This window comes from Dama dama, chromosome 31 (genome assembly GCF_033118175.1).
Source record: "Dama dama isolate Ldn47 chromosome 31, ASM3311817v1, whole genome shotgun sequence".
NCBI lineage: Eukaryota > Metazoa > Chordata > Mammalia > Artiodactyla > Cervidae > Dama > Dama dama.
This window is the reverse complement of record NC_083711.1, coordinates 21,039,161-21,056,071: the sequence shown is the minus strand read 5'-3', so window position 1 is coordinate 21,056,071 and position 16,911 is coordinate 21,039,161. Positions and strand designations below refer to the sequence as shown.

Here is a 16,911-nt window from a genome sequence, read left to right as displayed (position 1 = left end):
AGTTCTATGGACAGAGGAGCCTGGCAGGTTTCAGTCCGTAGGGTTGCATAGCGCCGGTTATGACTGAAGCAACATAGCACGCACACACTGTGAGTTAGTGTACTCATACGTTTCTTAGTCACAAGAAAGCTAGACATCACTATTTTATTTTATTTATAATTTTTATTTTTTAATATTTATTCATTTTACTTTACAACATTGTAGTGGTTTTGCCATACATTGACATGAATCCGCCACGGGTGTCCATGTGTTCCCCATCCTGATCCCCCCTCCCACTTCCCTCCCCATCCCATCCCTCTGGGTCATCCCAGTGCACCAGCCCCGAGCATCCTGTGTCATGCATCAAACCTGGACTGGCGATTCATTTCACATATGATAATTTACATGTTTCAATGCCGTTCTCCCATATCATCCCACCCTCACCTTCTCCCACAGAGTCCAAAAGACTGTTCAGTACATCTGTGTCTCTTTTGCTGTCTCACATACAGGGATATCATTACCATCTTTCTAAATTCCATATATATGTGTTAGTATACTATATTGGTGTTTTTCTTTCTGGCTTACTTCACTCTGTATAACAGGCTCCAGTTTCATCCACCTCATGAGAACTGATTCAAATGTATTCTTTTTAATGGCTGAGTAATATTCCATTGTGTATATGTACCACAGCTTTCTCATCCATTCTTCTGCCGACAGACATCTAAGTTGCTTACATATCCTGGCTATTATAAACAGTTCTGTGATGAACATTGGGGTACGTGTGTCTCTTTCAATTCTGGTTTCCTCAGTGTGTATGCCCAGCAGCGGGATTTCTGGGTCATATGGCAATTCTATTTCCAGTTTTTTAAGGAATCTCCACACTGTTCTCCAAAAAAATTGGGCCAAAGAACTAAACAGACATTTCTCCAAAGAAGACATGCAGATGGCTAACAAACACATGAAAAGATTCTCAATATCACTCATTATCAGAGAAATGCAAATCAAAACCACAATGAGGTACCATTACAAGCCAATCAGTAATGGATGCTATCCAAAATAATTGCTATCCAAGCAATAAATGCTGGATAGGGTGTGGAGAAAAGGGAACCCTCTTACACTGTTGGTGGGAATGCAAACTAGTACAGCCACTATGGAGAACAGTGTGGAGATTCCTTTAAAAACTGGAAATAGACAGCACTATTTTAAAATTACCTTTGAAATAAACACCTGTATATAAGAAGTAGCCAAATTAATTTTATGAACTATAAATTGTTATTGTTGTCCAGTCACAAAGATTTGTCGAAATCTTGCAACCCCATGAATTTCAGTACACCAGGTTTCCTGTTGTTCACAGTCTCTGGAGTTTGCTCAAACTCATGTCCATCGAGTTGGTGACACCATCCAACCATCTCATCCTCTGTCATCCCCTTCTCCTCCTGCCTTCAATCTTTTCTAGTATCATGGTCTTTTCTAATGAGTAGACTCTTTGCATCAGGTGGTCAAAGTATTGGGGCTTCAGCTTCAGCATCAGTCCTTCCAATGAATATTCAGGATTTATTCCCTTTACGCACCACAATTCAAAAAAGCATTAATTGTTCAGCACTCAGCTTTCTTTATGGTCCTACTCTCACATTCATTCATGACTACTGGAAAAACCATAGCTTTGACTATATAGACCTTTGTTGGCAAAGAGATGTCTCTGCTTTTTAATAAGTTGTCTAGGTTTGTCAGAGCTTTCCTTCCAGGGAGCAAGAGTCTTTTAATTTCATGGCTAGAGTTACTGTCCACAGTGATTTTGGAGCCCAAGAATATAATATCTGTCACTGTTTCAACTTTTCCCCATCTGTTTGCCATGAAGTGATGGGACTGGATGCTATGATCTTAGGTTTTTGAATGTTGAGTTTTATGTCAACTTTTTCAGTCTCCTCTTTCACACTCATCAAGAGGCTCTTTAGTTCCTTTTAATTTCTTTCATTGGACTGGTATTATCTGCATATCTGAGGCTGTTGATATTTCTCAGATTAATTTCCTGAGTTTTTAATCTAAGAACTATTTATTCAAGAGTAGGTTGCTAAAACAGTCTAGCCTAAAATCCATAGTGGGGAAATGACTGGAATTCCCCTGAATATATTTCTTCTTACATGTTAGCTTCCTGTCCATCAGTGTGGAAATTGGAAAAGTGCTCATTTTAATAATCTCACATTCTTAGCACTACCTAAAAATAAGTGAGGGTACTAATGTGCCATGATTTTCACTAAAATCATTCTGATCTGAATTACATATTTATTTTATTGCTTAAATACATATAAAGGACATAAAATAATGCTTCCTTGGTTATTACTTGGTATTATTACTTCAAACATGACTGCCAATGTTGAATAACATTGTTAATGATCTATAGAAACTAATATTTGATAATATATTCATCATTGGTAATATAATAATTGGCATAGAAATGTAGTTTCATGAAAGGAATATAAAAAGTCAAAGATTGTGGTCTGGGCTTCCCTGGTAGCTCAGATAGTAAAGCGTCTGCCTGCAATGTAGGAGACCCAGGTTCGATTCCTTGATCAGGAAGATCCCCCAGAGAAGGAAATGACAACCCATTCCAGTATTCTAGCCTGTAAAATACCATGGAAGTATGAGTCTGGTGGGCTGCAGTCGATGGGATCACACAGAGTCGGACATGACTAAAGTGACTGAGCACACACGCAAAGATTGTGGTCTTGACTCTGCCATCATGCTCCCCAGTACCCCAGAACATGGTTTCTCATATATAGAATAAATATTTGTAGATGATACCTGTGTTCCTTTCCAGATATTAGATTCTATAAGATCTGTCCAGTTCTGCAGAATTTATAGTGATCCTGTGCACAAAAGTGTTGCAAGGTTAGCTTGGTTCACATTTAGATACTATGCATACGAGCATCTCTTCTTCTTGCAGTGACAGCTTGGTGAATTCACTAAGTTGGGTATAAATCTTCCATCTTTCCCTGTCTGAATGTCTGGCTGGGTATACTTTTTGCATGTGATTCATTTAAAAAATAATTATAATTCTAACACTTTACGTGTACAAAATTACAGAAAACAAATCAATGGTACTTAATCATGGTCACATTTGCTTCAGATCTGTCTTTGTCATCTCTTAAAAAGAAGAAAGAAAGTAGTTATTTTTTTTTTAATTACCTTTCTTGGGAGTATGCTTTCTTTTGTCAAAGATAAATTATTCTGACACTTGCTAAAAATTGTAAGGAAAACTTTATTCAAAACTGTTGCAATAGGGGTCAAGACTGTTGCGATGAAGGAGGAAGATTAAACAGAACTCTTGAGTACAAAGACAAGTAGGAATTTATAGCCAATGAAGCAGAGTGACAGGAGTCAATGGATCAAAAATTATTAAGAAGAACTTGATTAAATTTCAAGGAGAATGCAATTCTTACTAAACTGGCCTAATAGGGTTCTTCTAAAAGCAAGCTATGGACATATACATTAAGGAACTTGACCAGATATTGAAAATAATCAGCTATCAAGGGTAGAAGGAGTCTCACTAAACTGACTTAACAGCATTCCCTTTTAAAGGTAAATCAGAGACATATCTAAGGACAAAGACCACATAAAAAGTAGGTCCTATGGAAGTCTGACTAAAGCTTTATCAAGGAGGGCATTTTTGCCACTTCCCTTGATTCTCAGTGAAAGAAAATCTTTACCTTCCTATCCAGTGAATGACATATTTCAATTTGTCACTATTCAGGTTTCTCTTATTTTTCTTCTCAACTCTGCTCAAGTGAAAAATATATTCTTCTGATAAAGTATTTCTATTCATTATAGCTTATAAAATATTTTAATTCAAAAGTTAATATGATTGAGGGGACATACAGTGCCTTAAGAGATGCTTCCAGAATTTTACATTTCATGTAGTCATGAATTAACACAACATGCAAAGAATGCAACTTCAAAGTGAAAATTTATCCATGCCTATCTTTTTTCTATCTGTTTATAAATTATCAAGTCTGATCTTTCCACAGTTCCACTCATGGAATATTCCCTTTCCTTCCTCTAATTTTTTCAACTGCCATAAGTTATTTCCTCTGTACAACATTTGAAACCTTTTATGATGTGAAAGCCCTAATTTTCTGAAAATTAAAATCTTTGATTTGATTATCATCATGAGATATGGCTACATATTTAAGCGTAAAGTCGTCAGGTGTTGCCTCAGCCATTCACATCCTTTTTCAGAAAGTCACCCCATACCAACTGCTCAATTTCATTAACATGCCAGTCTTGTGCCAGTGAATACTGCTGCCTTCCTACTGTTTTGACATTTGCATAGCACACAATGTACAGGAATTTAGTTTCTGTTTTATTATAGGTAGGATTTATCAATATTTTCCTGCCTCATACCTCAAATACATTTTTAAATGTGGTTTTTAGCATAGCATATATTTCCTGTAGCACGTTTGCATTCAGCATCAGTAATTCCAAATTAAATTCCCACTGAGATCATCAGGCAAGCAATTAGTGGCAATTGCTTGCTTTTATAGAGTAGTCAAATCATGCCCAAAGTTTATGGCTAAATTATAATAATATAATACACATACACACAGATGCTATATTTTGGACAGAGTAGACTGTAAGTCAGGTGTTAATAGTTACATTAACATGTGTGATTTTCATATTGGCCTACATATACATACAAATATACTATTTATAAACCTCTCCCTAGAATATTGCAATGCCAAAGAGATTATATTTCATATATATTAACCAGTAATAAAATATTTTATAGATAGAGCTAGAGCTAGAGATGGATATAGACTTAGCTTTTGACTTTAAATATAAGGAAATTTGTCTTCTTTGTCTTCAGTTAACACCCCAAATATGTTCTTAGATTTTTCACTGAATTTTCCCAGGTCATGAAAAAGGTTTTTTTTTTTTTTTTCCTTCTTTCCTTCAAAATACCTTCTGTTCAATTTAACTGAACCATTGGGTTAAATTTACTGACAATATCCACTAAATTTGGTGTGTGGTTTTTGAGAACCAAGTAAGCGTCATACATTTTATAAGCCGTCAGGTATGTGGTTGTGACCAAAACAAATCATTTTATTAAAGTAAAATTGACTTATAATATTTTATTAGTTTTACTGTACAACATAGTGATTTGTTATTTTTACGCATTAGGACATGATTACCAGGATAAGTCTAGTTATATCCATACAAATTATTAGTAAATTATTGCCTATATTCCTAAGGCCATCCATATATTACACCCCTGATACTTATTCATATTATAACTGGAAGTATGTTCCTTCCTCCTATTTTGCCCATTCCTCCAACCCCCTCCCTGCAACAGCTGACAAATTGTTTTCTGTATCTATAAGCCTGTTTCTATTTTTGTTATGTTTGTTCATTTTGTTTCTCAGATTTCACATGTAAGTGAAATTACATGGTATTTGTCTTTCTCTGTCTGACTTAGTTCCCTTAGCACAATATCCTCTAGGTTCATCCAAGTTGTTACAGATGGAAAAATTTCATTCTTTTTTAAGGCTGAGTTTTATATATATAATATATAAACACCATATATTCTTTATCTGTTAAACCCAAAAGATTTAGACCACTTGGTAGAGAAGTAATCATATAGGTCATTCTGTCAGGTCAATTAATTTCTCTTTCTTGGTTCTTGCCTCATTGCAACAAAATATAAAATACTGGACTACAGGTTTTAAAACAACACACAGATTACAGCTCAGTCAGCTCAAACAGACTGAAGACACTTCCAACATACGCGGGCAGGCTTACCCCAAAGGAGTTCTCTTTTCCCTCTTGGCTTCACCCTTTTTATACTTCCAGTCTCCTCTTTTTGGTTATGTCCTGTGCAAAATAGGGCTTCTACCCACTACCAATCCATGAAAGGGAAGACAAATGGGCATATGCTCGAGACCGACTGATAAAATTACAAGTTATATAACAGCAGGCTCTGTGGGTTATGTCTTCCCATATTCAGTCTGTTACGTGTTAGTTGCTCAGTCACATCTGACTCTTTGCGACCCCATGAACAAAGCTAGTGGAGGTGATGGAATTCCGGTTGCACTATTTCAAATCCTAAAAGATGATGCTGTGAAAGTGCTGCACTCAATATGTTAGCAAATTTGGAAATCTCAGCAGTGGCCACAGGACTGGAAAAGGTCAGTTTTCATTCCAATCCCAAAGAAAGGCAATGCCAAAGAAAGTTGAAACTACCGCACAATTGCACTCATCTCACACGCTAGTAAGTGATACTTAAAATTTTCCAAGCCAGGCTTCAGCAATACATGAACCATGAACTTCCAGATGTTCAAGCTGGTTTTAGAAAAGGCAGAGGAACCAGAGATCAAATTGCCAACATCTGCTGGATCATCGAAAAAGCAAGAGAGTTCCAGAAAAACATCTATTTCTGCTTTATTGACTATGCAAAGCCTTTGACTGTGTGGATCCCAATAAACTGTGGAAAGTTCTGAAAGAGATGGGAATACCAGACCACCTGACCTGCCTCTTGTGAAATCTGTTTGTAGGTCAGGAAGCAACAGTTAGAACTGGACATGGAACAACAGACTGGTTCCAAATAGGAAAAGGAGTACGTCAAGGCTGTATATTGTCACCCTGCTTATTTAACTTATATGCAGAGTACATCATGAGAAACCCTGGGCTGGATGAAGCACAAGCTAGAATCAAGATTACTGGGAGAAATATCAATAACCTGGGATATGCAGATGACACCACCCTTATGGCAGAAAGTGAAGAAGAACTAAAGAGCCTCTTGATGAAAGTGAAAGAGGAGGGTGAAAAAGTTGACTTAAAGCTCAACATTCAGAAAACTAAGATCATGGCATCTGGTCCCATCACTTCATGGCAAATAGGTGGGGAAACAGTGGCTTACTTAATTCTGGGGGCTCCAAAATCACTGCAGATGGTGATTGCAGCCATGAAATTACAAGACACTTACTCCTTGGAAGGGAAGTTATGACCGACCTAGACAGCATATTAAAAAGCAGAGACATTACCTTGTCAACAAAGGTCTGTCTAGTCAAGGCTATGGTTTTTCCAGTGGTCGTGTATGGATGTAAGAGTTGCACTGTAAAGAAAGTTGAGCACTGAAGAATTGATGCTTTCGAATTGTGGTGTTGAAGAAGACTCTTGAGAAGCCCTTGGACTGCAAGGAGATCCAACCAGTCCATCCTAAAGGAGATCAGTCCTGGGTGTTCATTGAAAGGACTGATGTTGAAGCTGAAGCTCCAATACTTTGGCCACCAGATGTGAAGAGTTGACTCATGTGAAAAGACCCTGATGCTGCGAAAGATTGAGGGCAGGAGGAGAAGGTGATGACAGAGGATGAGATGTTTGGATGGCATCACCGACTCAATGGACATGAGTTTGTTTAGGCTCCGGGAGTTGGTCTTGGACAGGGATGCGTGGTGTACTGTGGTTCATGGAGTCACAAAGAGTTGGACAGGACTGAGCGACTGAACTGAACTGAACTGTAGCCCTACGGTCTCCTCTGTCCGTTGGATTCTCCAGGAAGAACACTGGAGTGGGTTGCTGTTCCGTTCTCCAGGGGATCTTTCCAACCCAGGGATCAAACCCACATTGCAGAAATATTCTTTACCATCTGAGCCACCAGGGAAGGCCCACTCAGTCTGTTATAATAAGATGTAGAATTTTACGAACCCTTAATGGGCTCCTTGCTATGAAAGGTTACTTGGAGAAGCCTCTGTGATTAGGCTGCATCCACTGTGTGTCTAGGGTCCAAATGCAGGAGTTGGAGAAGTCTCTGGTTGTTTTGTAGCATATCTGTGAGTTCTCCTGGGTGTGTCTGGGATGGGTTTCAGAGACCAATTTGTATCACCTTCAGCCAGGCCATTCCTCATTGCTCATGCATAACTTCCTTCCTAACGATTCCATTTCCTACTGCCATGATGAGGGAAAGAATAGGATCTGTGGGAACACAAAGCAGTGAACCTAACCCACAACTGAATGTTGTGGAAAAGCTATGTTAAGTTAGTGTGGAGCTTAGTTTTGAAGGCAGCCAGGTAGAGGGAAGGGTAGGCACATTGCAAGTTGAGGGAAAACCACAAGCAGATATGTCTGTAATATTTAGCCAAGTGCCAATAGGAGTCACTATTTATCCAGTCCTCCTTTGAGAGCCATTGAGTTGTTTTGAACTTTATTATTAAAACAATGTGCTAAAAGTCCTTTATATTAACATCTGATAATGCTTATACTTCTTTTCTCTGGAGAGATATTTAAGACTGCACTGCAGAATCTTAAGGCTTTTGTGTTTCTGAGGAATTGTCCCAATTTTTTTCTCTTCAGTAATGTATGATAAAGTCCACATAACCAAAATGTTGCTAGTACTTGATATATAAATCTGTTCCTGGGTTGAATAGAAATTCAACTGTCCCTGGTTAAAATTACCCCAGATCATCCCATACCTACAACTTAGTACTAGAATAAGCTTGATAGCTCTTATTCCAGAGCCCTCATTCTTAAGAACAGAGTAACACCTTCCTCACAGGTTAGTAAAAATATTCCATAGAATAAAATGTATAAGCTTACTGTCATATAGAAAGTATTCAATAAGAATTTCGTACTTCTATATGATATTGGCATTAAAAACAAACAGTAAAACATACATAGGACAAGAATATTTAAATGATTATCTATGCATTTGTACCAGAGATTGTAATTCTTACATTACATATCTGATATATAATCTGTTGACATAACAAAATTGGGAGCAGGTCATTATTAAGTAATTTGAGTAATAAAGCAAAACTTATAATTCATACAATTTTAAATTAATAACTTATAAGGGATATTAAGTTCTAAATAGTTAATATTAGTAACAAGAATAATCAGTTTAAATACCAGGAACAACAACAACAACAAATGTATCAGCAGCATTTTAACTAGCACTTAGTTTCAGTTCAGTTCAGTTCAGTTGCTAAGTCAAATCTGACTCTTTGCAAACCCATGGGCTGCAGCACGCCAGGCTTCCCTGTCCATCACCAACTTCTGAAGCTTACTCAAACTGTGTCCATCAAGTCAGTGAAGCCATCCAACCATCTCAGGCTCTGTCATCCCCTTCTCCTCCTGCTCTCAATCTTTCCCAGCATCAGGGTCTTCTCCAGTGAGTCAGTTCTTTGCATCAGGTGGTCAAAGTATTGGAGCTTCAGCTTCAGTATCAGTCCTTCAAATGAATATTCAGTACTGATTTCCTTTAGAATTAACTGGTTTGATACCCTTGTTGTCCAAGGGACTCTCAAGAGTCTTCTCCAACATCACAGTTCAAAAGCATCAATTCTTTGGTGCTCTGCTTTCTTTATGGTCCAACTGACATCCATCCATTGCTACTGGAAAAAAACATATCATTGACTATATGAAACTTTGTTGATAAAGTAATGTCTCTGCTTTTTAATATGCTATCTAGGTTTGTCATAGTTTTTCTTCCAAGGAGCAAATGTCTTTTAATTTCATGGCTGCAGTTACCATCTGCAGTGATTTTAGAGCCCAGGAAAATAAAGTCTGTCACTGTTTCCATTGTTTCACCATCAATTTACCATGAAGTTATGGGACTGGATGCCATAATCTTAGCACTTATTTTAGGATTATGTTTTTTATGAAAAAATTATAAATTTTTTCATATTATACAGTCAAGCTATTGAGACTCAGAAAAGACATAGTTGATTGGCATTTGGCCTCCATCATACTTCTAGAATGGAACAAAACAAAAAACATGTCTATGTAGCATAACTCGGTTTTGCAATTAGCTTTCTACAATGAAATAATATATATATATTTTCTGTTTTCTCTCACCTATAATTGTAATGATCTGGTGTAGGGGCCTAAAAATTGAAATAGCATTATAAGAGCTAACATTCAAATTAACTATTATTGATTACTTTAAAACATACCTGCTTATTTAATACTGGAAAAGACATTTTAGGAAATATTTGTTGTGACATTGCCATTTCAATTTAAATTTTTTATCTGCTTTAAGTTTTTTATAGGAGAAATTACATAACTAAGCCAAGGCTTAAAAATGACATAAGACCATAGATTATATTAAGTTTTATCCTAAACTCTCACTTATAATGTGAGTTGTTCCAGAAATATATTTCGCTAATGTAGGGAACCATTAATTTACTGGATGGAAATGTTTGTCAGATTATTAAAAGCAAACAACTATGTTAATATTTCATATTTTAATAATTGGCCAACTTTGAATACTTTATATTAAAATGATTTGTTGAACCAGCAAATGATATATTTTCATGAATTCTAATATCACATGTTAAATATATGCAATTAGAATCATGGTGGCTTTTTTTGTAGTCAATAATGATTACTATTGTTTATACTAATTAAATGACTATCTTAAAGGAAAGTCTATAGTGTTATATTATATTGCCTTACAGATGCTCCCAAGTTCATATCAAATCAAACAATTTATTACTCTTGGGAAGGAAACCCAATAAATATAAGCTGTGATGTGAAATCGAATCCACCAGCATCAGTCCATTGGAGAAGAGAGAAATTAGTCTTGCCAGCTAAAAACACCACTAATTTAAAGACATATAGTACAGGGAGAAAAATAATATTAGAGGTAAGTCTTCATTTCATATCAACAAATTGTATTATTTTGGCAGTTATCTACTATTTTAGAATATATTTAAATATCCTGATATATAAATTATTATCTATAATTCTATAATATACATATACCATATTGTATATATTTCATGTTTATTTGCTTAAAGAGAAATTTTATGCATTTGGATCATTGTCAATTAATGGTTAGTGTCTCACTATTTACTAATACGGGCTTACTTATATAGATATATGGCTATATAGCAAACATCATTATTTTTCATGAATTTATATTTGAAAAAACCAATTGTAGTAGGAAAAAGTAGGGAGAAAGAATGAATAGTTTGTCAGTTATTGAGGGCCAAAAGTTCAATTTCAGTGTTGCTACTAGGCATTGAGTTTGTGATTATATCATCCTGCTTCCTAGACTGGCATAAATGCTATCAGCTGGCTCATATTTACACATTCCTAAATAAACCAGATTTGCTTGTTCATTGCCTCATTTAAGATTGTAGATAATTGTTTTTATACTGCCGAGTGCCTGGCCTTTAAATTCTGTTTGAATACAATACCTTTTATTTATTAATTGTAGATTATGTTTGTATATCAATTTCCAAAGTTTATTTATGATCATCAGCCCTTCTAATGTATGATGATTTCATAACAATTGAGAATCTTTCTCATATAGCACGTTTAGCTAGAAGAATGTTGTATTTTCTCTACTAGTTCAATATACATAAATTGTAATAATGATTGTTTTAGAATAACATTTGATATCTTTATTGCATTAAGTTAAAGGTGCTCTCGCTGGTACCCTGTTAACTCTTTCACCTAGTAACTGGACTTAGTAAAACATTTGTTTGATGGAATGATTTCAATATCACTTCTGCCAAATGTTTGGATAATTGACTGATTATCAGAATACTTTGTCTAAATCTATTTCAAATGCATTTATTTTTTTTGGTATCTGTATTAGAAGTATTTATTGGCAAATTGACAGAGAACTCAGTTTCACAAAGACTTTTGACCAGATTCAACTGCAATTTTTGGTATTTACCCATAGTAGAAAATTGAGGTTAGATTTGGGATGGTGTATGAGTGTACTAGGGCTGCCCTAACAAAATAGCACAGACTGGGTGGCTTAAAAAATATAAACTATTTTTTCACACATTTCTGGAAGCTAGAAGTCCAATATCCAGGTGCCAGAAGGACTGGTTTATTGCAAGTCTCTCCTTGGTTTGCAGGTGGTTCTCTCACTGTTACCCGTATAACCTTCCCTCAAGAGTAGGCAGAGAAAGAAGAGAAAACGCCCCGGTGTCTTTTCCTCTTATAGGATGCCAGGCCCCACTCTCGTGGCCTCCAAATACAGTCACATTAGAGATTAGGGTTTCAGCGTTTGAATTTTGTCAATAGCCATGATTCAGTCCGTAACAGGTGGATTTACGCTCAAGTTTGAATGACAGACTAATCTGTAATTTCAGCTTTACTTCATCTTGACACTTTTCAGTTTCTGGAGTAGCTCATAATTCTACATAGTTGATATAAGCAACAATTTTTAAATTGACATTTAAATATTTTATTAATATAAAGTTCTCATGTCATTTCTGCTAGAATGCCATTTCTCTCAACGCAAAAGTGAAAACTAAGCAATGTTTGTCTATGTTTCTTAGGGCACTGACCTTGAGCATAAACTTTTTATGTATATACTATTTTCAAAAATTAAGTTTCAATCCTGAATAAATAATACAGATGTGTAACAAAAACAACTTAAAACACACACAAAAAAACAAAATAATAATAACAATAAAAAGCAGTAATAATATTACTAATTTTGAATTAGTAGCATACATAGTCTCTTAGGATGTACATTATAATGATTTTTCTCTATTAATTATTATAGTAGTTATATAATTGCTAATACTTAAGAACATATAAAAATAAAATAAATTTTATAATTAATAATAATCTGGTTACTAGTAGATTCCTTGAATTAACAACTTTTTTCTTTGATTACATACATATACTCAGTTTTTAATGTGAATTTTCAAAAATAACAAAACATTTTATAAATCCTTTTGGTTCTTGCCAATAAATGTATTACTCAAGGCCTTACAGATTTGGTCATTTGTTTTCCCTAGGTGCTCCCCTGAGGTAATAGGATAGCTTTTTAATATATGAGAAAATTTGATTCAGAAAGTTCCTAGTAGGCAGATTGGAATAATATCCTGCCCTTAAGGGTTTCGGAAAGAGCTTACAAATTCCTTTATTAACATTGTTCTCTCAGTTTATATTTTGGTGTTCAAAACTACACTTGGTAATTTATTATATTCTATCAAAGCCCAACATTTGAAGTAAACTTGAATTATTTTAACTGCATATTAAAATATGAAGAAGTAGTATCATAAGTAGATGTTTCTAGTACTTATTGAATGAATATTTTATATACCAAACATAGTTAATATGAATATATGTTAAATAAATATGAATTATATACCTCTGTTATATATTATTATGTATTTTTATAAAATTATCTATTATTTCACTGTGCTGGCATTGAACTTTTGAAAACCACTTATTGGACTTTGCTGCTTTCCTAGAATACACTAAATAGGCTGGAGGGGACATGATTTGGCCCAGTTGTCTGACCTGTGTTTTTTTAATGGTCTGTGCTACTAGGGATAGTTTCTCTATTTGTTAATCATAGAGCACGATAAAGAGATAACTTATTTGAGTTAGAATTACAAAGCCTTTTTCTTTTGATAAGTGAGCTCCCAGGAACATAAAAGCAAAGCTGAACTGAGCCTTTTAAAATGTGTTCCAGTTAAAATAGGTATATTTAAGTTACTTTGTTGGTCTTGAGGTACTGTACAATAGTCAGGATTCTTTGTCAGGGCCATCCTGCATTTGCATTGCCTTTATTCAGTACACATTCTTCCCTTTGGGATATACAAATGGCTTTCTCATATATCTGTAGAATAAAGATATTTTTTAGTAAAATTTCTTTCTGAGTAGTAAAATTATTTTCTAGGTAAGTTAACCTAGTTTATTATAACCTGAATGTATGAAAAATTAATATTTTAGTCACTTAAAAGTACTTATATATGAGCTGTTAAAGTTTCTAATCCTTAAAGCTATGATCTATTCCTAGATAGACAGCTGACTAGAAAATGAATGACACCACTTTTTGTACCCTTTCAGAATTATCATCTTCAATGGACTTCCAAATTGCACTTTTAGTTAATAGCCTCCCATTATCCCAAAACCATTTCCCCGTTTTGGGATAGACTTGAAATTAGCAGCAACTCCGTTGTAAGCTTATTCTCTCTTAATAATAGTTACTGGAATTGAAAATTATATCTTTACGATCACCAAATCTCTTTTCTGAATTGATACTTCAGAATTTTGGTACATTAGAATTACAGGGTTGGTCCCACTGTTCAACAATAGAATCCAAGAAGGTTAACTTAATTATGTATTTCAAATGTGTAAGGACTGAGGTCAACTATTTTACACCTAAACTGAAAGAGAATGATAGGAATTGAACAGCAGTAGGGGCAAGATACTGTTATTAGGTGTCAAGATAATGTGCCTGCCAACAGGGATTGGTACACTGGGAAATATTTTCTTGCAAAATACCTTCCTGGAAAGATTTTTATTTTAAATAGATCCTCACCCTTTCTTAATATTTTATTTTTAAAAAAATCATAAGAGGAAGAGAAAGCTGTCATATTTTGAACCTTCCTTGAATTTTAAACCTGCCTGATTGGAGACAGCAAGGTAGAAAACAAAGTTAACAATGCTTTTGTTACATGATTCCTGTTTTCAAAGTCAAGTTTGTAGCAACTGCAGAATACATATTTTTCAATCTGTTCTAATTTCTGAACTTTACATATATCAATATCTAATGATTTTTCTCTTCAATATATGTAACAAAATGGTAGTATTTATCTACTTAAGAAATCAATAGACTAACTGTAATTTACCTGGTCCTGTGATGGGTTAGAGTCCACGGGGTCACAAAGAGTAGAACAGGACTGAACGGCTAAGCACACGCACACACATGGATAGTACAGAACTATGGATTATATCTTAAAAAGAGAGAATGCTTACTTGATACAGAAAAAAGAGCTATGGCAAGGAGTTGTCAGTAATTGTATATATATGAAGATGGTAGTGATGCAAGAGACTATTTTAAAACTTCTGTGATATTGCTTTAAAATTGTGAAACTTTTATTATTATAATTATTTTAGATCGCACCTACATCCGATAATGACTTTGGACGATATAATTGCACAGCTACTAATCGTATAGGAACAAGATTTCAAGAGTATATTCTTGCTTTGGCTGGTAAGTATAATGCAGTAATTTCTGATATCTCATAAAATATTTCCTAAAGTAAATAGTTTTTATATTTTCATAATCCTGATACAGGTTACTAGGAGAAAGATAGAACTGGTGCTTAAAAAATTGTAACAGTTCTATATGATACAGTGAGGACTTAGATTGTATTCAGTAATCAAGATTAATTTTCATTCTGATTCTGATTCCCCCAACTTTATATATGACACATCTACGAAAGTGTTAGGAAAAACATATGTCTTAAGAAATCAAACTATATTCATGTAAAGTAAGAGTCTTGTCAAAAAATAGCAATAAAATATACCTTTAGAGAAAATAAAATTAATCTGTTTTAAAATTCTAAAATTGAAAGAATAAATAGTAACTTTATTGTTAAAATTTAGAGTTATGTAACTTGCTGAAATATGTTTCATGTTGTATATATAAAAGCATTCCAGTTCTTTCCTTAAAGCTTAAAATGTATAGATATAATATTGTGCAGATTAAAGTTTACCTTAACTAGAAATCTAGCTATGTTTTCCTTTATATTATATATATTTATATTTATGTGTTTATATAAACACATATAGATTTTGCCATCAGTACAAGACCAATTAGAAATATGAAAATATCCATTTTTATACTTTGCAAAGTTCAGATGATGTAAATATAATTTATTATCTTCTAGGTCCAGGTAGAGAAATATCAGAAAATCACTGTAATATTATATTTTAATAGAATAAACAACTTCCATGAAAATATTTTAAAACTTTTTCAAAGAAAAGTTAAATTATGTAACTGTAATTTTGTATTGTTATGAAGTATTTCTTTTGATATGTAGATATATCTTAAACTCATTAGTTGTGAAGATCAAAAGGGAAATTTAAAAGTTATGAAGCTAATAATAATCAAATTATTATGTAACTGGAAAACCTGCTCTTCTCCAATTCAAGTTTTATTTTACTATATTAGGGGTAAAGGAAGAGAAGGACTCTGTGGAAAGGTTTTAGGGAAGGAAACGATAAGGAAAAAATTAAGATTATAGGGAGTTAAGATAGAAAGGAAAAGAGGCAGAAAATGATGAAATAAGGGAGAATATAAACAAGTGTGTACTGTCTACCAGGAAGTCATTAGAAAACTAATCTCAATGAAAATCATTGGAAGTAGACTGCATGCAGTTAGGCATATGAATAAATCTTTGTACAAGCAAACTAAATTCTAGGAAATGAAATGTGTTAAATCACATCAAATTCATTTATAATAAATTGAAGTATTAACTGTAGTGATGAGAAGCATCCACTACTCATGTTAATTCCAAGCTTTAGAAAATTAGGCAAATGTCTTTGTAATGAGTAGAAACTATTTATAAATAATAGCTAGACATATGATTACTATATATATTATAGCTAATATAATTATATTAACATTGATGTACTATTACATATTGCCTTTTTGAAAAATGACCTCATTTTCTATAAGGTAGAACTTGATAAATGACCTTTTCTTATTTTTTTTAGTTTTTGGAAATTCATAATTCAAGAAACTATGAAATATAGAACATTATACTGATGAGATTTAAAGTCTTATTAAATTCATTACATAATATCTGTTTCATATCTCATATTACAGTAATATTTTTCATTAAGATATTTTATACATATCCTTCTAATGAATCTATGAAATTAGTGAGTTTCCCTCTTTCCAATTATAATTAAAAAGCATGGAGTCACAATGAGTCAAACATGACTGAGCAACTAACATGATAAAATTAGAAAATGTGTATTCATGATGAGTTATTATATCATTGGAACTATAACAAATGCTCCAATTGTCCTCATATTCCAAAAGTTTGTGATGAATACAGGCTAAAACTTTGTTTCAGAAAAAGATTCATTCAACAGAAATTGTTATGAACATATAAAAATGAATTGGACACTGTGTCTTGGGTAGGAAACATACATCTAAATATC

The 16,911-nt window shown here is 33.9% G+C and overlaps 1 protein-coding gene across 2 annotated transcripts in view; it reads left to right on the top strand.

Annotated features, from left to right (window-relative positions):
- NCAM2 (neural cell adhesion molecule 2) overlaps positions 1-16,911 on the top strand; it is a 550,011-nt gene that overhangs the window by 439,875 nt on the left and 93,225 nt on the right. For both annotated transcript variants that reach the window (XM_061134054.1, XM_061134055.1), the window contains exons 10-11: positions 10,431-10,618; positions 14,854-14,950. In XM_061134054.1, coding sequence (XP_060990037.1) covers positions 10,431-10,618; positions 14,854-14,950 — 285 coding nt within the window. The remainder of the gene's footprint in view (positions 1-10,430; positions 10,619-14,853; positions 14,951-16,911) is intronic.